The sequence below is a fragment of the Neolamprologus multifasciatus genome, chromosome 7 (assembly GCF_963576455.1).
Source record: "Neolamprologus multifasciatus chromosome 7, fNeoMul1.2, whole genome shotgun sequence".
NCBI lineage: Eukaryota > Metazoa > Chordata > Actinopteri > Cichliformes > Cichlidae > Neolamprologus > Neolamprologus multifasciatus.
The window spans coordinates 45,908,904-45,931,309 of NC_140445.1; the positions used below are offsets into that span (position 1 = coordinate 45,908,904).

Consider the following 22,406-nt stretch of genomic DNA (forward strand, 5'->3'; position numbering starts at 1 on the left):
ATAACCCTAAATATGTTTTGTTCTACTCAGTGGTGGAAATAAAGAACTACACATAACATATCCTTTGTTTTTAATTCACCTCGGCATAGTAAAGGAAAATGGTGAATGGGACGCATTGGGCCAACCCTTTTTTTTTTTTTTTTTTTTTTTGTACTAAATCTTGAAAATGTTTTGTCTGGAAACTCTAATGAGCACAAAAGTGCTGTATACCATGTGTATGTTATTATATTATTTAACATTGTATTATCACACTATATTTATTACTGTGCTTTTCTGAGGACATCACTTTTCTTCCAAGAAAAAAAAAAAAGGGATCCAGACCAAGTGGAGCCTGATACCAAAAACTGTATTTACTCCAGTGGCCACTTGAGGCTCGCTCCAAAAGCAAGTCAGTCTCTGTAGACTTCAGTGTAAAGTCAACCAACCTTACAGCATTAAAAAGCATGTTTACACTTTCCCCATTCATAACATCTCTACATAGGGTAATTCTTTTCCTCTGGATAGAGTTTTAGGCCTGCTTTGATTTAATCTCACAAATATTAGCCCTTCTGTGTGATGCACCACATGTTTATGCTTCAACGTTGGAGAGTCAATTTCTATTCTCTAATTTTATTAGGCTGTACTTAGCACTAATCAGCTAAAATGTGTTTCTGCATTGCATTCAGTTTTTTGGATGGATAACCAAGGTTTCTAGTATGTTGATAATTTAACACTCCAGTGGCAGCATTCCACTGAAGCTTTGAAATACAGTCTAAAACCAAAGGCTGACATCACAGTGGCTACATCCATATTTTATAAAGGCTATGATCTCGACACCCAGGCCTCTCCTATAGCCAAACCTTTACTTAGACCAGAGGCAGTCTTTGTTTATATCAGATAACACAGTGGTCCCCAACCTTTTTTGCGCCACAGACCGGTTTATGCCCGACAATATTTTCACGGACCGGCCTTTGATGTGTCGCGGATAAATACAGCAAAATAAAACTAGTACCGGTACCGAAAAAAGATTTATTCATAACACACGTGAAAAGACCCAGGAAAACAGAGTTAACGATAAAAACGATAACAAAATAACACTGAAAACCAATAAAAACCCTGAAAACCATACATTTCACACCTGAGCCTCAACTCTCACGGCCCGGTACCGTTCCGAGGCCCGGGGGTTGGGGACCGCTGAGATAACAGATAAGGCTGGTATGTTAGCGAATTAACACCCAAACTAACAACTATGGGGCAGTCAATAGCGCTGCTGTAGGGAATTATTTTTGAAAGAAGCTTGTGAAGATGTCAGTGTTTTCTCTGCAATGAAGGAAGTCTCTAACAAGTTCTTTGTCCCCTTGTGAATAAATAGCATTTTATTGTTTCCAGCAGTGAAATAAGCAACAATTTTTCCTGTGTTTTGGTCCGGGGAGCTGACGGGACAACAAGGCGTTCAGTGTTCTGTGGAGACCCGGCTGAGATGTCAAGTGTGGGTGTTTTGAAACGGGAAGACTTGATTTCTCTCCCCTCCTGGATTTGAAGGAAGGTTCTGATGTACTGAATACACTTCCTCCCTCCTCCTTCTCCCTTGAACTGCGTCTCTCACAGTAGTCAGAGCATGTCACTGGCATAATGCTGCAGACGTTCCCTCTCCCTGCTCCAGATATGACTGAGGAGCAAGCAGATTGTCATGGCAACAACTTCACAGAGGGAAGAGGAGCTCTGATGGGGGGAGGAAGAGGCTTTGTGGGTAGAAGACAACAAATATGTACAGCACAGATAAGAGCCAGGAATTGCAAAAGTAAATGCAGGATTTCAAAATAAAATGTTTAATACTGAGACTGAGTTAAGTGTGATCACATATTGATTAGATATATTACCGTAGACCTCTACCTGCTCACAAAAAGCCTTCACTCTTCTCAGGATGCTGTAACCTCATTTGATCCCTGTATTTCTCCTGTCTTAACTCTGTGATTTCCATCACAGCCATCAATTTACAGTAAACAGATGAAAGAAAAGCAGCTCCCCAGTCTGAGCCACAGCAATAACAGTCTTCCTGAGGTCTGTTTAAGAAGCAAAGTTTACAAGAAAAAAGAGGAATATGCCTATGTTCACATTTTTGTTGTTGGTGTTTTAAATCATTAAATGTAGCAGTACATTACAATACACTGTGTATTGTAATGACTTAATAATATTATTTGGGAAAATATTTCATTGCTATAGATTTCCTGTTAAAAGGCAGTTTTTCACTCCATCATCACAAAGTTCTTGTCAGTAGGATGTCCGATTGTTTGGTTTTCTGGTGAATACTGTGGGGTCTTTACCTTACAGTATAAACTGGGAACTGTGATATGCAAATCCCTACTCCTGTTGTAAGCCTACTTCAAGCTTGAGGCTTGAAACTGAGCCCTGCATGACATGTTCTGTCAATGCAGCATCTCATGAAAGCAAGCTGTGACAAACCTGTGACAGTATATATGTGGGAGGGCAACACGGCTGGGAAGGGTCTAAGGCAGGAAGGAACTTAGTCAAAGGTTTTTAATGATGAATGTATGAGGAAATCCAGTGTGAGCAGGTTTTTCAACCATCCTGCTTTTCTCCAGAAGTTCTTTAAAAAAAATTTAAAAAAAAAGATCTAAAAAGCTGAATCTACAAGTGACCAGTCAGAGAAATGTTAATACCTTGGCTCCGGGATTTTTGACCTGACAGTTGCTGGCATCAAATTCAAAATGAGCTTACTATTTTTCATGAAATAGTAAAAAGTCTCATTTTAAGCATTTAAACATCATTTATGACAGCTGCCACAAAGTTTCTGGTAGAATAATAAACAAATCTAAACAATTTAGAGCGTCTTCATTTACAGTGCCACATTATATCCTATTTAAAGATACGTGAATTATTTTTATATAATTTGAGCCTTGACAGAGTTTTTAATATATAAACTTTCATTACATCAGCTAGTCTCTTTCCCCTAAGGCTGCATTTTGACTGAAAAAAAAGTCCAAAAGAAACATTGCTAAAAGGCACTGCAGTTATTTGAATTTCTTAAGATTTAAGCATTTTGAGATTTCATACTGGGCACCCGCAATATACAAAGTATAGAAAGTAATATAGAAAACATAGAAATATAGAAAGTAAATAGGTAATGTATTGAGAAAAAACACGGGGAAACAATAAAGGGTTAATTGTTATACCAATGTCCCTTTGCAGTAAAAGAGCGCCCTCTGGTGACTGAGAACCTTCACAGACCTCTGGTGGAGAGTTTATATAGCGGCAGACTTACAAATTAGGAAAACGTTTCGGTTTACATCTCAAACAGGATTTCTGCACTAATACACACAAAAATACTTCACTGTGTATATTATTATTATTATTGTATTATCACATTACGTTGTGTAATCTGAGGTTTCTTTTTGTCTGTGTGTATTCAATAATAAAAACGCCTTATAATGAAATAGATGTTGCTGGATAATGGCACTGTTCAAATATATAGCATTCAGCATGAAATTATCCATATAACGTGGTGGGTGTGCATGTGACCAGGACTGGAAGGTGTTATAGTTTTTATTATTGCTTTCAATTCATTTCAACACAAACTATCAGACAATCCCCTGTCAGCAAGCACTTGGTGACAATGGGAAGGAAAAACTCCCTTTAAACAGGAAGAAAACTCAGGCCTAACCAGGCTCAGGGAGGTGAGGTCATCTGTCCTGACTGGTTGGGGGTGATTGAAGGGAGACAGGACAAAAGACACTCTGTGGAAGAGAGCGGAGATTAAAAATAACCAATGATTAAATGTATAGTGCTGTATAAACACATAGAGAGTGAAAAAGGTAAGTGAAGAAGAAACACTCTATTGCAGCTTAACTAAGAGAGAGTTAGGGATCACGTTATTCAGCTCTAACTTTAAGCTTTATCATCACAAAATAAATTTTTATACCTAATGTTAAAGCCCCAACAGACACACTTTCTATGTCTCAAAAGAGTAGAAACTTTAATCTGTTCTGTACACATACAACATAAAGTCTATTTTTTACATGATAACACTGTCACTGACTTCATTTGTACAGTGATTTAACATAATCACTTTTGAAAATAAATAATGACATAGACACAGGATTTTTCTACAGGTCCCCAAATTTAGTCAGAATGGAGGTCTTGTTGTAGCTTATGTTGCACTGAAGTTGTGAAAATATCTAAACAAACTTAAAGGTCAACACATTACCAAAACAAAGTGACACGTCAGCTTTTAATCATTTAATGGAAACTGATGATTTATCATCATTGTCTGAGCAGTCACATCTACTGTTGCTGTAACGGGGACAGCGTTTGACTTCCAGAATGAAAATTGCCCAATTTTAATTATATTTGCAAAGTCACACTTCAACACACTAAATCCCAGGAGTTATGGCTTTTTCCACAACAGATATGTGGCATAAAGACAAAAAAAGCAGAACTGCACATCAGCATGGCGATGAGTCTGTTTGACCTTTCCTCTGACATCTGAGCCAAGGCTCTACCTATATTATGTCTGTAAATAATAAAGTTATTATTTACATTTTTCTTTACTATGCAACTTATGTGTGTACTCTGCAAGTGAATTTGTACACTGAGAAAGTCAAATCTTTCTTTTTCATACCACATCCAATAGTTTTCAAAGCAACTTTTACTCATCTGGTGTGAGTTATACATACACACTTCCATGTCAGGTGGTACAACCAATGAAAAATCTAGGACACCCTTAACTTTTCATAAAATTCGTTACTTCTTTTAAAAGTTGTATGTATTATATAGTTGTCCAAGTAAAAGCATGTTTGAATTGAAAATAGTTGCCAAAGGCCAGAGGTGCAACTGAATGAAATAAAATCTTTTAATTTAGAGCCGTAGTATTGTACATTAAATTTAGGGACTTTTAATTCTTCACAGGAATGCGGTTTCTTTTATCGTGTACTTCGGGTGGAATTCAAGATGACTTGGACATGAGGTTGAAGGTACAATATAATTAGGCAGGATTTAGTTTCTCACTTAATCAATGTGGGTTCTTTGAACTAATTAAAATATTGTCACATCTTTGTGTTAATTGCAGGAAATGCACTGACTAAACAAAATAATTTTTTGTAAGTAAAATGCCCTTTTAAATGCGCAGATATGTGTGAGGACAACAGCTCCCTTCTTGTGCTTTCATTTTTCTGAACTAACAAAAATGCTCATCGCAGTCTAACTGTGTTCTTCCATGTTGTCTCTCACATTAGTTTGAATCTCCTGGATAGCTGGGATTGAGTTTGCATGTTCCCTGTGTGCCTGTGTGGCTTTCCTCTACGTACTCTGGCCTGCTCTCAGAGTCCACAGTCATGCACATTAAGTTAATTGATACTAAACGGGCTTTGGACCTGGCATACAGTAGGTTCTGTACCTCGGGAAGTTCTGTACCAATGAGTGCTTACAAGTGGCTTGTAGTGTAGAGTGCTTTGAGTCAGAATGGGGCCCTTTCAAGACTGTAATGAAAAGTTTGGTGGCCTGAATAAATCTGCTACATGACTGAACTATGATTTCAAAAACCAGTGGATACTCTCGGATGCCCCTTTTTGCATCTGGTGCACAAGTGGATCAATGACCTCACCACACCCTGGGGTAATGGACTGTGAGCGCACAAGATCTTTGACCCATATTTTGCATCTTCCGAGTGTAGTCATTACTCTAAAACTACACCCTATGGACAAAAGTACTGAGCCACCTCCACATTACACCTACAGGTGTTTCTCGGCCATGGAAGCCCTGAACCACCCATGAAGCACTTGGCGCACACGTTTTGTTCTGATGTTAATGCCATCAACACAAATAGTGAGTGGTGATAGCACTGGAGCTCTGCAGTTATTGGGTCAGCAAAGCTATTGCTGACCTTTACACACTATGTGAATCCGCACTTGTCAAACCCACTCTGTGACTTTCCTTGCCCTGGTGCTCTGTGGATGAGTTGCTGTGGTTCCTCAACACACAGTTCCTCAACACTTTCAGTATGCCGGATGGCCAGTCCAGCTATGGTCGTGCCATCAGTTAACCCTTCGCGTGCCAACTGTGGCACGCGTGCCTAGGGTTGCCAACCCCTGGGTTAGGGTCTTCGCCGGGTCGATTCTGTCCCCAGGCCTTGTGTTTAACACCCTTGCTTTAACTAGTTCGGGGGCACGGGAGACTGAAGCCTTTCCTAAACCTGTCATAGAGAAAGAGGCAGGGTACATCCTGAACAGGTCGCTGTGTTGACATTAAAAAGCCATGATTTACCCATTCCTGATTGGAGACGATGAGGTCTTATTTGCCTCCTTCTGATTGGATAATCGAGGCAGAGTGACTGTGTAAATGAACCAATGGGAGGCTGCCACACTGTGGTTATGAGAGTTTTCGTAGCCTGTGTGAAGGGCTACACCGCCTCCATTCCTTTCTCTTTCTCTATCGACCAGTCTGCACTTGGCCCTGTCTGAGGAGCTCGCATCCTTGGCTTTCATCTTGCAGCACAGCTGAAGAGGGGCGCTTCTACGGACCCCATCTGCATCCTAAACCCGTTCTGTGTAACTAAAGGACTCAGTAAGCGCCGTGTGCGATGTTGAGACTCATCTTTTTGGCCGCTCTTGCCGGGTTCTCTCGAGCCAGTGATGTGCTTGAGTACACGGATGACGATTTCGAAAGCAGGATCGGAGACCATGAGCTCATTCTCGTGGAGTTCTTTGCCCCTTGGTGAGTCTTGTCACATGTTTTCTCCGAAGTATCAGAGAAATTTGCATAAGTGAAAAACGCGAATCCTAGCTTACTCACTTTGCGGTTAACAGTTAAGTGGTACCCACTTGCAGAACTCTCAGTATCGTGGATGTCAGTGGGGGTTTTCGTTTTGTCCGAAACGTGCAATTAATTGTGCAAATTGCATCGCTGTTTGTTGCTAACTTTAATTGAGGCAGACCTGTCAAATTCGCTCGCTTCGTGGCGTAGGACCAGGCATTAGCATGTTAGCTATTAGTCGAAAGGCACAGGCTAATTCGCTATGTGTTTGGCGTTTTATGTTAACTCGTAGTTTAAGAGGTGCTGCAGTTTAGTGGCACACTGAAAATGCTACCTTAAACAGTGACTAACTAGTCGTATTTTAACTCCGCTTAGTTTCCGTTTTTTTTTTTAAAAAAAAAAAAGAAAGAAAGAAAAAGATTATGTGCGAATGAGGCTATGAGGAAGTTGGGGGTGTGTCCATTCATTGTTGTAACCTTCTGATTGGCCAGGAAAGTTTTGGTGTCCACCTGTGATTGGCCCAGAGGAAATGTGACGTGTACCCTTGTGCTAAACTTGAATAAAATAAAAATGTACAGTATTCCTTATAATAAAGCACTAACGAGTACATTTTGTGCTGTCTGGTACCTAAACTCTGTAATGGTTTGAAAAAGGCAAATATTCACAAATATTTATGAAGATTTAATATTTAGTCTTGGTTTTATTTTCTCAATATAATCTAAACCTTCGGGTTTTCGACCTACAGAAAACGCAAGCAATATTATAATAATGGTCTGTCTTATATTAAGGACAACTTTTCTATAGGTATCTGAGAAAACATGAAGCACAGCTATAACAATATGTGGCTAATTAAATCTTCAGTACATTTTTCATGTTTTTGCTTGTACTTACACCTGTTTCCATTTATTCAAACATAGTTAGGTTGTATCATCAGATTCCACTAGGTCTACCTTGGGGTCTTCATCTGGCTAGGTCCTAAAGTTTTTTGTTTTTGTTTTTTGCTTGTTTGACTAATCCATATTATCTGACTTTAGGTGTGGCCATTGTAAACGTTTGGCACCTGAGTATGAGGAAGCAGCCACACGTTTGAAAGGCATCGTCTCACTGGCCAAGGTACTGCACAACACAGATCACTTAACTTTGTCCACTTCAGAGTGCAGAGAAGCCACACTGAACTGCAGTGCTCTGTGTGTCTCATCGAAAAGTGAGAATAATTTGCTTTTCTACTTAGGTTGACTGCACTGCCAACAGCAACATATGCAGCAAATATGGTGTCAGTGGCTACCCAACCCTCAAGATCTTCAGGGATGGCGATGAATCTGGTCCCTATGATGGTCCCAGAACTGCAGGTATTGCCCTCATGTCTTTTAGCACTGGAAGATCTGAGAGTTAGGTGTTTAACTTGGCGTTCAATCTGCCTTTTGGAGGAATTCTTTATATGTGAAAATGATATCCTTAGTGGGATGAGGGCTATGTGGAGAGGTAACTAAAGGATACAGAGTTTTCTACAACACCAGCCTTAAAGGTAAAGGAACAAGAGATGGCTAACAGTGACTGAATTTTCAACATAAAATTCATACAAATGGAACCTCGTATACAAAAGAGCATAACGTTCGTACTCTGTTAAGCTGAACTTTCAAGATAAAACCAGCAAGTTTGCTACCACAAGAGATGTGAATTGATCTCTTTGCCACATCACCCACTCATTCAGTTTGTTTGCATCTTAAATCAGTGTACAAATGGCAGAAATGAGCAGGCGAATGGTCCTGTGGCTCTTCGCTGTCTTTTTGCATCCTTCTTACCTCACTACTTCTCTTTGCAGATGGGATTGTCGGCTTCCTGAAGAAGCAGGCTGGTCCAGCTTCTGTGGTGCTCAAGGATAACGCAGACCTAGAAAAGTTTCTTGCAGATCAAGATGCAAGTGTTGTCGGTAAGCATCTAGTTAAAGAAACCTGTCTAAAGGCCTTTTTAAAGTTCTTCATAATTTAAAGTTTAGGGTATTTTATGTTACTCACTTTTTGTTCAGACACTATTGCCGCTTTTTGCTGCTGATATTGAATCCTGGTCTGACTGACCATTCCTTCCCAGGATTCTTTGCTGATGACAAGAGCCAAGAACAGGCTGAGTTCCTGAGGGCAGCGAGTGCCTTGAGGGACAACTACCGCTTCGCCCACACAAACTCTGAGGCTCTCCTCAAAACCCATGACATTGAGGGAGAGTGAGTAGATCTCTTTAGAAGTCTCTCACCAAACCATTTAAAAATAACACTATTGCACATTTGGTCTCACCTTTGTATCTGCTGTTAGTGAAATATTTCTTTCTCGGCTTACAGGGGAGTCGTTTTGTTCCGTCCACCCCAACTCAGCAACAAGTTTGAAGACAGCTCGGTCAAATTCAGTGAGGATAAATACACCAGCAACAAAATCAAGAGGTTCATCCAGGACAACATGTGAGTCCTGCTGTTTAGAAGAGACACTTTGTAGAGGCATCAAAATAATCAGTCTATAAATAGTTGATCTGTTTAGTTTTCATTCAAAGGTACATATTTACAAGTTTAGTGCCAACAGGATCTTGTTTGGTAGGCAGTTGTCCTCTCGGGACACAGTTCAGTTCTGGCAGTAGCAAAGAGTTTGGCACTGACTAAATATTACTTCATAGTAAATTGGCCTCAAAGTGTAATAACACCAGTAGATAATTGAATCTTCAGTTAAAGGAAATAATGATTTTGTGACCGGTTGTTTAATGAGTCTTGAAGGGGATCAGCTAAGATGGAAACTCTGCTGTTTGAGATCTTGTTTATATTCAGAGTGTGAGTTTGACCTCAACCCACTTTATAAAGTACATGCAGTTGATCCAGGCAGATTTGTTTTGTTGCCCCCCCCCCCCCCCCCCCCCCCCCAACATGGTTTTAATTGTATAATTGTGAAGCTCATTAACATGAAGCTTACTTTGTTTTTTAAATATGTTTGAATATTTAAAGGGAAATCATGCTCATTCTAGTTTTATATATACTATTGGATTTTGGTACTAGAGTAGCTTTGCATGATTCACATTTCAAAATGGGCCTTAATTATCCTATCTGGGGATCTAGAGCTCCAAGCAGATCCAGTTGGTCTCCCTTTTGAGCAAGCTTTTTTGTGATTGGCTCTCCTTGCAGAGAGTTTGAACTGCAGGTGGGTGTAGCTGCAGAAACTTGAGAAAGATTTAAGGGTATCCACTTCAACTGACATTCAGAGAGAAGAAAAGAGAATGCACCTGAAAGTGGTTTAGCGCAAGCTGGTGTTCAGATATGCACCTCCACCACTGCAACAGCGTAACAGATAATAGGGACTTGATATGGGTTTTATTTTGGGTAATAACTCTGACATTTGACGCACCTACAGAGAGCAGTTGTTTGATTATCTCCTCCGCGTGGTTTACAAGTGCTCCTGCTATAACCAGTCTACACATGTAGTGCTTTTGTTTGTTTTTCAACCCAAGCCCATGTGCACATAATGCAGGATACTCCTATTTATTTGCTATTTCATTTTGCTTTAGCATCACAGATTTGGAGGCTAAACTCAAAGCTCTACTTTGATTTTTATTTATTTTGTGTGTGTTCTTTGTTTTTCTCAGCTTTGGATTCTGTCCCCACATGAATGACAACAACAAGGACCAGCTGAAAGGGAAGGACCTTCTGGTGGCTTATTATGATGTTGACTATGAGAAAAACCCTAAAGGCTCCAACTATTGGAGGAACAGGTAGGTGTTTGGGGGGGGGGAAAGCTCATTTAATGTTTGTGGCGTTTTTCTGTTTTTGAAGCTGCAGTTTCCCTGCCGACTTTAAATCTGCACTGTGCAGAGATGGCTGATTCTCAGATCGATCTTGAATATCTTAAGTTTTGTTTTCTGTTTAGTACAAGACCATGCACCTCCCCTTTGGCAGTTAGCCACATGCTAAGAAATGAAAATGAGACCAGATCTTTTTTTTTTTTTTTTTTTTAAATACCTTAATCCTCCACAGTGTTATCTTTGTTTTTGGCTGCATGATTAAAACCATCTTGGCATCTTTCAGGGTGATGAAGGTGGCAAAGGGCTTCCTGGATCAGGGCAAGAAGCTGAACTTTGCTGTAGCTAACAAGAACATGTTCAGCCACGAGTTGTCTGAGTTTGGCCTGAATCCTAGTGGCGAACTGCCTGTGGTGGCCATCCGCACCGCCAAAGGAGACAAATACACCATGACTGAGGAGTTCTCGTAAGTCCAGGACAACTTTTCACCACAATTCCCCACCAGTGCACACACACATCACGTCACAAGTTGCTAGTTGGATTTAATAGAACCTTTGCTGCACTGAGTATAACTCTAAACAGTGTAGTTTTGTGATGGTGTGGCAACACTGTATAAAAACTGGACACCAAATATTGATATGTTGTGAAATAAATGGAGTAATCTGGGAATATAATGAACAAGACTGCATGTAATTGCCAATTCGATCCCCATTCAGTTACAGATGGTAGCATTTGGGGACTGCGTTTAAGCTCTGTCTCATTTGCAGCATATCTGAAGTAAGAAATTGACCTTATTGGATAAAACTGATATTGACAAAGTTTAAACTTTTAATTTATATTTAAGAAAAGGTGATATGACAGTATTTATTGCACAACTCGCCTTATCACAAAATGTATAAATGTGGTGATCTTGTATCATGTAGTGTCTGATTCCCACCTCGGTTGCCTAAGTAACTAATCGGTAGATGAGGCGCTTGCTAAAAGAACGGTGCCTAGTTAATGACTTCCAGCTCAAGGAGAATTGTGACTTTACTGACTCGTTGAATGTCTTTCAACAGTCGTGATGGAAAAGCTCTGGAGCGTTTCTTGCAGGACTACTTTGATGGCAAGCTGAAGCGCTATCTCAAATCAGAACCCATCCCAGAGAACAACGATGGACCTGTTAAGGTGAGATCAATTTTTTCTGACACTTGTAAGATTTGTACTAAACATTGTCTTTGTGTATCATGGACATGCTTTATGCTTTTAAATGTACAGCTGCCTCGGCTGGAGTAGCTTTGACTCATTTAAGAAATAATTGTCATGCTGAGGTTTAGTGCAGTTGCCTAGTTTGTCCAGTCTCTGAAGTGAACTGCCTTTAAGTCAACTTTCTTTTTTAGTAGCTGCATCTTATTTGAAAGATTTCAACTGTGGATGGGTGGAGCTCTATGCTGTGAATAAATGCAGCGTGAGGATGTGCAATTATCCTGGATACTCTGCTTAATTCAGTGACAACGCATAATCACAACTCATATAATCAGTCTACAACACCCCCCACCCCCTTCCTTTCGCACCCTCGCCTCATGTTTTGACAGCTTTAATGGAGATAAAGTTTTACTGTTGCCTAGGACTAGAGATAAACCCTAAGGCCGTTTGTCCACTGCAGGAGCTATCGGTCAGATTATTCCTAACAGTGGAACCCAGCACTCTCGATTGGGAACAGCAGAACAAATTGGCAAGATGGCTTAAAAAAAACAAACAACAATTAAATGGATCAGTGAGACTCAATTCTGGTGAGGTACAAAAGTAGTGAATCAGAGGTAAAAATGTTTTCAAAAACCAGAAAGATCATTCAGCTCATTTGAAAGCAATGATTTCATCATCTTACGTCATCTGGATTACTGAGCATGCATCAGCACATTAGTAGAAACAGACAATAGCCTTTGAGTGGAGGAAGTTCTGGGTACTTCAGGTGGAAAAATAGCTGCAGTACAGAACCAGCTCTAATACCTGCAATGTCTCTTCAGGTTGTGGTGGCTGAAAACTTCGACTCCATCGTTAACGATGACAGCAAAGATGTGCTGATTGAATTCTACGCTCCGTGGTGCGGGCACTGCAAAAACCTGGAGCCCAAATACACAGAGCTGGGAGAGAAGGTGAGGGAGCGATCCTGAACTGCTGCTAGTTCAGATCTTTCGCATTAAAACAATAACATGTTCTTAAGTAACTTATCCAGAACTTTAAGTCATGTGACCTCCTGGATTAGCTGGCTTTTTTCTGGCCTGCATCACTCAGCCTGTAGACTAGTCTAACGTGTGGATGTTAAGGTATAGTGAACTGTCTTGCAAAGACTTAACAATTTGCCCTGTTTGTTTCTAAAGCTGGCCGATGATCCCAACGTCGTCATTGCCAAGATGGACGCCACAGCCAATGATGTGCCATCTCCATATGAAGTCAGCGGGTGAGTGCTGAGTCATTTAATGTGATGATAAGGCTTGGACTGTTTTTAATTTAATTAAAATAAAGGTTTATGCCCATCCCCCCCCCCCCCCCCCCCCCCCCCCCCCCCCCCCCCCCCCCCTTTAGAAGCAGTCAAAGCAGCTAGATTACATGTTTTTTGAAAAATTAAAAGGGATGAGGAACGTGGGACAAAATTTTGCAATATTGCAGATTTTCTTTAAGCGGAACAGTCAGGACATTCTCGTACCATGTGAAGGTGTACAATCAGCCATAAGCTTCACGCTGAGTCCTGTATGTGACAGAGTGAATTTAAAGACCATATCTGTCTGCCATGGTAACAGAGCATACAGTATGTTCCCTTCAACATAACCTGGAGACGGTTCCTGTATTCCCTCGAGTAATGAGTGTTAAGCAGAGTCTGCCATGGGCTACATATCTTCATCACTGATAAAAGGGGGGGGGGGGAGCAGAACATTGCACATTAAACTGCAGACATCCTGAAGCTTAATTACAGACTGATTAGGATTAGCTGTGAGCTATGTGAGAAGCTTGACTTTGGGAAAGGTGAAGGAACTCAGGTTAACATGCATGTGTGATTACCTGTGCAGTTTGATACATGAAATCATAATCTTTGTCCTCAACCTCTGTTCTAGATTCCCTACAATCTACTTTTCTCCAGCTGGACACAAGTTGAGCCCAAAGAAATATGAGGTGAGTGTCTGCTAAAGTGCTATTCACAGCAGCAAAGTGATGTCTGTGCTTTGCTGATGAACCCTCTGCTTTCGCTGCAGGGAGGTCGCGAGGTGAGTGACTTCATCTCCTACCTGAAGAGGGAGGCCTCAAACCCGCTGGTGATGCAGGAGGAGTCCAAGAAAAAGAAGAAGAAGAAGTCAGAGCTATAAAAGCTCCAAACAGGAACTCAGCAGCACCCCTCCCTACCTCCACCACCACAACAGGAGGATTGGGGAAGAAAAAGAACTAAATTATATTCCTCTCTCTTAGTGAACTACCGAATGGTCTGAAGTCAAAGACGTGGCCCTTCCTTTAGGTCCTCATTGCACTGGGAATGCTGTGGAAGGTGGAGAGGTTTTGGCCAGGGTCTGCCCAATATTTCAAAACAAACCAATTTTTAGGGAAGATGGGATGACTTTTTTTAAAAACATGAGATTTCTATTTCCCCTGGTCTGTCTACTACACCTCAGGCTGATGCACTTTGGTTTGATACAGTCTGTCATCTGTCGCTTTAGTTTCTTGTTGTTGTCATCAAAGGGGATCACGGTAATGGTGAAATTTTCTTTTCTTTTCTTTTTTTTTTCTCCTTTTTTTTTTTTTTTTTTTTTTTTTTTTTTTTTGTTTGTAACATGCCTTTGATTTTGTACATTTGGAAGGATTGTGAAATAAAAAGGCCCACAAAACCAAAATGAACTCTGAAGTCTTTTCTATATCAAGTCAAATGCTTGTTTGACACACACTTAGACATAGTTGGTCATTTTAATTGGAAATGAATATTTGGTGGCTGAATGTGAGTCTGTAGTGAAACTGAGACTTAAGCAAGCTTCTTTTTTTTGTTTTTATTGCAGTTTTGTTTTGTTTTTGAAGATGTAAAACCTAATTTGGTTATATTTACCTTAAATATCACTAAACAGCCTGCCTTGGGCTGGAGAAAGTTATCCTGATCTCACAACACTATAAATATAAGCCAAATAATCAGTGCATCTACATCATTTTTCTGATATTTACTGATCTGTAGGGGTACAGTTCACATGTTGGAAATCTAGATGTTAACCTTGATTAGATGGAAGCTAAAATTGAGATGGATGACAAACTCATCACAAAGGAAAATGCCACCACATTTTGTAAAGGGGGACATTTATAGTTGTACAATTAATGTGGGATTCACATGAGATTTAGTACCTCTCCACTGAGTGCAAAGAAAGGGAGGTGTTTTGTTAATGGGACATTTCCAAACCCTTAGGCTATATTACAGGTAGCTAATGCTAAAATCTGCATTCTTTTTTTTTTCATGTGTTTTTGGCAGCGGTCCGAATTACTTTCACTTTATCATCTCCCGTAGGAGATCGGAGTACAGTACACCTTTCCCAAAGTCATACAGTCCCATTAAAAACTGATTGCTGATGTTGCTGCAAATAGCAAAAACCCAGAGTCTCTGGAGGAAATGAAGACGCTGATGGATTCTCAAATTTTTCTTGTGTATTTATTTTCATATTTGTCACGCTTACATGTTTTACATCATCAAACAAAGTTTAATATTAGACAAAGCATGGGTACGCACCCAACCAATAGGCGGCGACTCCGCATGTGAGTTTGTCTGAGAAAACTAAAGAAGAAGAGATTGAGCCAATGGGATTAGAGAGTAGAGGAGATTTGTCCGGGCATGTTCAGATCCTACACGTGCTGTTTCAGAAGGTAACGTAAGATATTTTTACTCTTTTTCTCAATTCATTTCTCGTGTTTGTCAGCGTTCAGAAATACGTCGTTTATGCTTGTAATCTATCTTGTGTCTTATTTTTAACGCAACGTTCTGCGGCTCGCTGGGTTTTTCAAACCGAGAGACAAACTGTGTTTAAATACGTGGAATTTCCAGCTGAATTTAGTCACATGCAAACTCGTCGTACATGAGCTTCAGTTTTTTTCTGAAATGTTACCGGCTAGTGTTTGATTTCATAAGTGCCAAGCGCGTTTTTTGTAAACAACTGTAAGCTTTTACAATCTATCAAGGCCTCGCCATATCCGGATCTTCCAGGCGGATGATGTTTGGATGATGGGTGCTTTGTATATACAGCCTGAATTGTATGCTGGATTTATTATTTATCAACATGAAGACTGGCGGGGAAAAAGTTTTTAAACTTTAACTTGACACCGCCATCATATTTATGCCACTAAGAAGAGTCAAACTCTGCACTTATGGGGTGTTTGTAATGTGTTAGTGTCAAGTATATGGCCCTTAAAGGCACCCGTATGTATGCCCACGTGTCCAGATTATTGTGGCTGGAGAATTACGATGTTCAGGTGGTATCAAATACGTTAGTCTCAAACTTTTTTGCCTTATTGTCTTCATAGCGCATGGAGTAAAAACCGGGGCTATACCAAAGTGATTTACTTTCGCATTAGCTAAAATTCACTTTCAGATGTACCAAAAATGCGACTTCCAATCCTAAAAACATGAAGAATTCCTCATGTTTGCAGAACATCGATACAGCCTATGGGTCTGAAAAGTGAAGCAAGTACGCAAATTGCCTTACATTAGCATTTATTAATTCATTCATCCCGTATTTGATCTGGTCCATTTAGGGATCACCACATCTCCCTTCATTTCACACAATTCCTAGGATCCTCTTTTATCACCTCAGACCTTTCTCTGCATGTCCTCTTTCACTACATAATTAATCTACTCTGTGGTCTTTCTCTTTTCCTCCTGCCTTGCAGCTTCATCTTCTCCAAGATATCCACTCTCCTACTCATGCTCAAAGTCTGTAGTTTCAGGTCATTCCAGATGAAATTTGAAGTTCTGGTTATTGTATTAGTATTAGGAATTACACTGGGTGTGGTCCTGCCTTAGCCAATCATTTCCTCCTAAGATGGTGCTTGGTATTCCACCAGACCTGCTTCATATTGCTGGTTCTATTGATGCTGTGTAAAAAGCAGATAAAGAGGGAAGCTGTGCAAAGGATGGAACTAAACTGCATGTGAAACATGGTGTTAATTTGTGCCTGGTGTTTTCCTTGGGTTATCCAGGATATGCTAACCGGCTAATGACTTGTCAGTCCCCATGCACTGTGTATTGTACAGGAATAGTTCATTAACAATTTTTAAAGTCATTTTCACGTCATTTCAATAATCTGCAGTTCATGATGAGCCACATTAAATAATGGTGATCACTATCCTGACTTTTGTGTTATTTCCTCAGACATGACTGTGAAAACTGTTCCACGAATCAATGATGGCAGAGTCATCAAACAGGAGAAAAGCCTCCTCACGAGGTCTTCTCAGCAATTATCGGTATCTGTGTAAAAAAGCCATGGTGCTCTGTGCCATGGAGAATGCAAGAGCCAGGAAGAGGCATCAGGAAAAGAGGATAATCGCCAACATGAAGATGAAAAGAACGGACGCCCACCATGAATCACTTGATACAAACGTATTGATCAAAAGGTCTAAAATGAGCGCTCCAGAACAGGAAAATCAAAGCGCTTTGAACTCTGAAAGCACTGATCTATCCAAACATACATCAGTGTCTGGAACAGCTAACCACCACTCTGTGATCGCGGCCCTTGGAGAACGCTGGGAGATGGACAGTGGCTTCTCCTCTGAAGCCAGTCCTCCAGCCAGTGGTCGAAGTTCGCCATGTTTCAGCTCCTGCCCGACTACAGTGGTGGCATTGGACTGTGAGATGGTGGGGACAGGGTCTGGAGGACGTTGCAGTGAGCTGGCCCGCTGCAGCATCCTGGACTATCATGGGAACGTGCTGTATGATAAATACGTGAAACCCTGTCAGCCTGTCACAGACTTCAGGACTCGCTGGAGCGGCATCCGAAGGCATCATCTCCTCAACGCCACACCCTTCGTTCAAGCCAGAGAAGAGGTACGTCTGAGTGTTTGTAGACAACAGTGATGAAAGATTTAACCTGGGCTCTGAAATAGAGACTCTGTTCTCCTGGGATAATCTGGTGGATTGAGGAGAAAAACTTCAGTTTAACCATTTTAGGACACTCTGTCATCATGGGGGGGGGGACGACACACTGTATATCAGACTTTTGTTCTATCACGTGCCCGACTTGAGTTTTTATTTGAAGATAGTGGAATCCTTACTTTAAATTTTTATCCTTCAGCCGATAACCTTGGTGTTATCGTCACCCCACCGGCAGTGCGATAGGGTGATGCTCAAATGAACACAATAGGTGCATTAACTAAAAATCTTGGCCAAGTTTAAATCTCGATGATTTAAAAGTGATGCTTTTTTTTACTGTTTTCTTCTTTTTTTTGTGTAGTAGCAGGCTGAAAGTGTAAGCATACTTGGTCTTGCTCTTTATTTGTCTATTTTAACATGTTGAAAAAGAAATGTGGAAATGCAATGCACTACTGGAAGCTAATCGGGACAGTACCGCTTATGTCGTCTGCCAAGACTAAGCTCAATACTAATGAAGAAGAACGTAGTGAGAACTGCAAAACAGGAGGACGGAAACAGATTTAAAAAAATATAAAAGCATTTCACAGAAAACAAAGTTAAATGCAGACTGTGTAGTCGAGCTTTCCTTCCACAACAGCACTGCTGCAGCGCACGAGCACTTAAAACATTGTCACTTGACTTTATGATGATGAGTTTAGAGCCCTTAGTCTGTCACAGGACATCAGTATGAAGACTTCAAGCTAGAGCTGAGAGAGACTGGATCTGCAAATCAGATTACAAATGAAATGCATGACAGCAGAAATCGAATCCCTGAATTCTGGAATTACTTCAGTAAACGTATTTGAATCTGTTACAGTCTAAAAAAAAATTTTTTTTAAATGTTAAGTAAATTGTATCTTCCTTCTTGTTCCCTTGCATGGATTCTCACTCTCTCCCTTAGATCCTCAGTATACTTGAAGGCAAAGTGGTCGTGGGCCACTCCATTTATAATGACTTTGAGGCACTGGACATCCTTCATCCCTGTCACATGGTCAGGGACACGAGTACAACGCGTCTCCTCAGTCGGTTGGCCGGTTTCCCCAGTAAATGCTGTCCCTCCCTCAGAACGCTGGCAAATAAGCTGCTGAACAGGAGCATACAGGTGGGAGTTTGAGATGAGAGGACGCTCTAAAACAAGTGATGAGTGGCTGTTTTGGAAAATTGTTCCTTTCAGGAACAATTTTCCAATTTTTCATTTCACTGAAGTTATTTTCTGGTATCTGAGACTAGATTTAGTAAAATGCTCGTGTAACTGTAGTTGTAACCCTGTGGATCCTATCACTCTCTCAGGTTGGGAAGCGAGGTCATTGTTCAGTGGAGGATGCTCATGCTGCGCTCGACCTCTACAAGCTGGTGGAGGGGGAGTGGGAGCAGGAGGTGCAGAACAAGCTGAGGGATGACGACGCTCCACTCGAGCCAAGTTTCTCCTCATCAAAGCACTACATGCAGGACGAGTACTGGCCGGATGACATCATTGCTGATGGCCAATAGGAGAAAAGTAATGGTGGGACAGTGGGAAATACCTCCTTTTGCGTGATGATGTTCGTAGTCATCAGAGCAGGTTCAGAGAGTTAATGGAAGTCCGATCTGAATGAATGTTAGAAATGTTAAATTGAAGGTGTCCTGAATCAGTTTGGAGAGAAATAACTTTAAAATGTGGAACAAAAACACTTTCTAACTTATTGCGTTTAACATGTTAAACATGTTCAGAGCTTCTAACAAAAGATTTTTGGTTGTCTGTAGAAATGGTTGATCAAATGAGTCGTTCCAGACTTGATTGTATTTATAAAGTAAGAGTTGGTGCCCTTGCGTTTGAGGTTTGCAGTTCTCTAACAAGTGTCTGCTCTTATTTGAAAAATTCATCTATTAATTGGAAAAGATGACATAAATGTAGCTGTTCTTGAAAACACAAGATGAATGACTGCTTTTGAAATGTTAGTTACTGCCTTGATAGAAACACTTGGAAATCACAAATATTACTATGAGCTGATATTGGTCATGTGGACTGATTTTAGCAGGGTTCGGTTAGTATTTTGATCATCTCACATTGTAAGCTGCTCTGAAATGTCCTAATAAAACTGCATCATGTTTAAAAACAAAAAGTCCCATTGTTTGATATTAGTGCTTGTGAGGATAATTTTAGAAGTTCACAATGCAGACACCTCCAGCCTCACTAAAGTCATTCCCTGATGATGAAAGACCTACATTCTTCTTTCAGGTTGGTTTCCTAAGCACACTGTGTCATATCAGTTCAGGTTGTGGGTTTCTGTTAGCACCAGTAGCATTACATAATGAAATCTCGCTTTAAGTGTTGGGAAATAATTTGGGGATCATTCAGACCGACTATTAAGTGTCACAAATACAGGCTCAGCATGTGAAATGATGTAATGGCACCCTGGCCAAATAGGTTACAAAACCCCTTCCATAACCTGGCCCAGTATCCTCATTTAACTTGTCAAAAGCTGTTTTTAGAGGATAAGCCAAACAAAAGGAAACATACTTGTTTCCAGACAGCGATTTAACTAATGTGCACAACTTACTTTATGTAGGCGAGTGCAGTAAGCTGCAGGTGGAGCTGTACATATGTTTTTACATCTTATGCTTTAATTCTCAAGCGTCTTTACACACACACACACACACCCCTAAAGGCTGGACTTGGCCCTAAAGCTCAGGCAACAAGGGAAGAACAGAGCACAGCATTGTTTGCACAATCCATCTAATTTTGCTCCACAAATCGCTTTATTTAGCAGATCAGGCCTGAATTAGCAGATTACTGGTTGGTTGGCTGCCTGCACCTTTGTCATAGCATCATCAGTGACGTTAACACGGTCGGGGTCATTCTGTTTAGCTAAAACACAAGATTATTCATGTTTGAACAGAGAAATGAAATCAAATATTTTTGGCGCCAATAATTTTTTTTTTTTTGATCATGCTTCACTGTGCTGCATAAAGATAACTTTTGATATTGGTCTAGCAAAATGAAGAAAGTGACTGTTTCATGCAAAGTTGCATGAAACAGTTCATGATTAGTTGAAACAGTTGCATGAAACAGTTGCATGATTAGTTCTCATGCACACAAGTGTGCATGAGAACTAATCAGATCACAGAGCAGTGTGGAAAGTTTAAGATCTTCTGTGGCTGCACATATGTCTACAGGCAGATCTGTGGGCTTGTGTGTGCAGATATGCATGAAAATGGTGTATATTTTGAACCTTATTATCTTAGCTGCTTCCTTTATTCCATACGTGTGACATACCCAATAGAGAAAACGTGTCTGACGGTTTTTGCTTTTATTTTTTGCTCTTGGTCGTCTTCCGTCATAGCAATAAGATTTCCTGAGTATTTCACGTGTAAAGTAAAAGCAACATTCAGAGGATGATCAACCATATGAACCTTTTTGAAATGTTACCTACAGATGAAGGCGATACACTAAACATCGCAAGAAAATACAATCACAGAGTTATGCAAAATTGGCCAGCAATTTCTGCATCAACTTCCTCAGATTAGTAACCACTCTTCTATATAAAATTCACTTCCTTGGATAATGTTTCGAGTGCACTTGAGTTTATTATCCTGTTCCAAGACAGCTTCAGAGTGTGCACAGATGGCCTCCCATGACCTTTAAACACTATTTCGAGTCGCTGAGCCACTGAAACAACTAGAGACACATTTCCACTGATGCATTACTATTTTTACAGCACATTATTTTCCTAGATGTGTATTCTTTGCATGTACTGTACGTTTAGTAGAAAAGTGTGTTTTGGTACAAGAACGGTTTTTTCTTGGCACACCTATAATGCACCTCAAACTTTGCAGTTTCTGATCATGAACACATGTACTTTGAGACCAAAAGTTGTAATAGTTACCTGCAGGTACCCCGAGATAATTTTGGGGTTCATGGAGACTGTTTTCCATCAGACGATCTGCACTTAGGGATAAAATTGCTGGGATAGGAAATCAAACTGCCTGCAGTTTGAAAGATAAACCTCTTGTAGATGATCTTTCTTATAGTGGTTAAAAAACATTTTACTAATTCATGGACAATAAAATGTTTTGTCTGAAGGCCTTTAAGAGTTCTTTAGGGTTTGGTATGATGATAGCACAGAGTTCAATTGAAAGCAACCCCTTGATTTTTAAATAAAGACAAGTTAAATGTCATTAGCACCATGGAACCCCATATTCTAAGGTGTCATGGGTTTACGGGGGGTTTGGGATTTCCAAAGAAATCCCATGAAGTTCATTCTGTTCATTTGGACGTAGAGTTTTCAGTGGGAGAAATGTTTCGTTACTCATCCAAGTGACTTCTTCAGTCTCAGCTGACTGCAGCCTTCCCCAACCTTATGAACATAATATTTGCATGACGACTGAAACTAGCTCCCTGGCAAACAACGGGCTGTGAGATCAGTTTTTTGATCATTAATATGCAAATTTTCATTACCATTAATCCAGAAAAACAAAATGAAAATTCTGGAGTGGCCTAGTCAAAGTCCTGACCAGAATCTGATTGAGATGCTGTGTCATGACCTTAAAAAGGCAGCTCAGGCTCAGAAACCAGTGTAGCTGAATTACAACAATTCTCCCAAGATGAGTGGGCCAAAAGTCCTCGACAGCGCTGTAAAAGATTCATTTCCAGTTATTGCAAATGCTTGTTATTAGGTTTAAGGGGCATGTCTTGTGATTTGTCAGATAATTTATTTTAACATTTCTTCAAGAAGCCACCAACAGCACAAACACAGAGGTGTTCAGTTCAGCGACTGGCCAACAGAGA

At 40.4% G+C, this 22,406-nt stretch overlaps 2 protein-coding genes across 3 annotated transcripts; both read left to right on the forward strand.

Moving 5' to 3' along the window:
- Positions 1-6,375: 6,375 nt before the first annotated feature.
- On the forward strand, positions 6,376-14,114 carry pdia3 (protein disulfide isomerase family A, member 3). Its single transcript, XM_085164904.1, has 13 exons — positions 6,376-6,708; positions 7,782-7,860; positions 7,979-8,096; positions 8,570-8,677; positions 8,836-8,965; positions 9,080-9,196; positions 10,363-10,488; positions 10,802-10,981; positions 11,574-11,682; positions 12,522-12,650; positions 12,876-12,955; positions 13,608-13,665; positions 13,746-14,114. Exons 1-13 carry the CDS (start codon positions 6,575-6,577, stop codon positions 13,854-13,856), a joined length of 1,479 nt encoding a protein of 492 aa, XP_085021030.1. The 5' UTR covers positions 6,376-6,574; the 3' UTR covers positions 13,857-14,114.
- A 1,147-nt stretch (positions 14,115-15,261) lies between these two features.
- On the forward strand, positions 15,262-19,740 carry isg20 (interferon stimulated exonuclease gene). Of its 2 annotated transcripts, none has more exons than XM_085164914.1 (4): positions 15,262-15,381; positions 16,883-17,554; positions 18,540-18,740; positions 18,929-19,740. In XM_085164914.1, exons 2-4 carry the CDS (start codon positions 16,913-16,915, stop codon positions 19,127-19,129), a joined length of 1,044 nt encoding a protein of 347 aa, XP_085021040.1. In that variant the 5' UTR covers positions 15,262-15,381; positions 16,883-16,912; the 3' UTR covers positions 19,130-19,740. The 2 variants fall into 2 exon arrangements, with proteins under 2 accessions (XP_085021040.1, XP_085021041.1); XM_085164915.1 differs by lacking the exon at positions 15,262-15,381 and adding an exon at positions 15,408-16,199.
- The last annotated feature ends 2,666 nt before the right edge of the window (positions 19,741-22,406 follow it).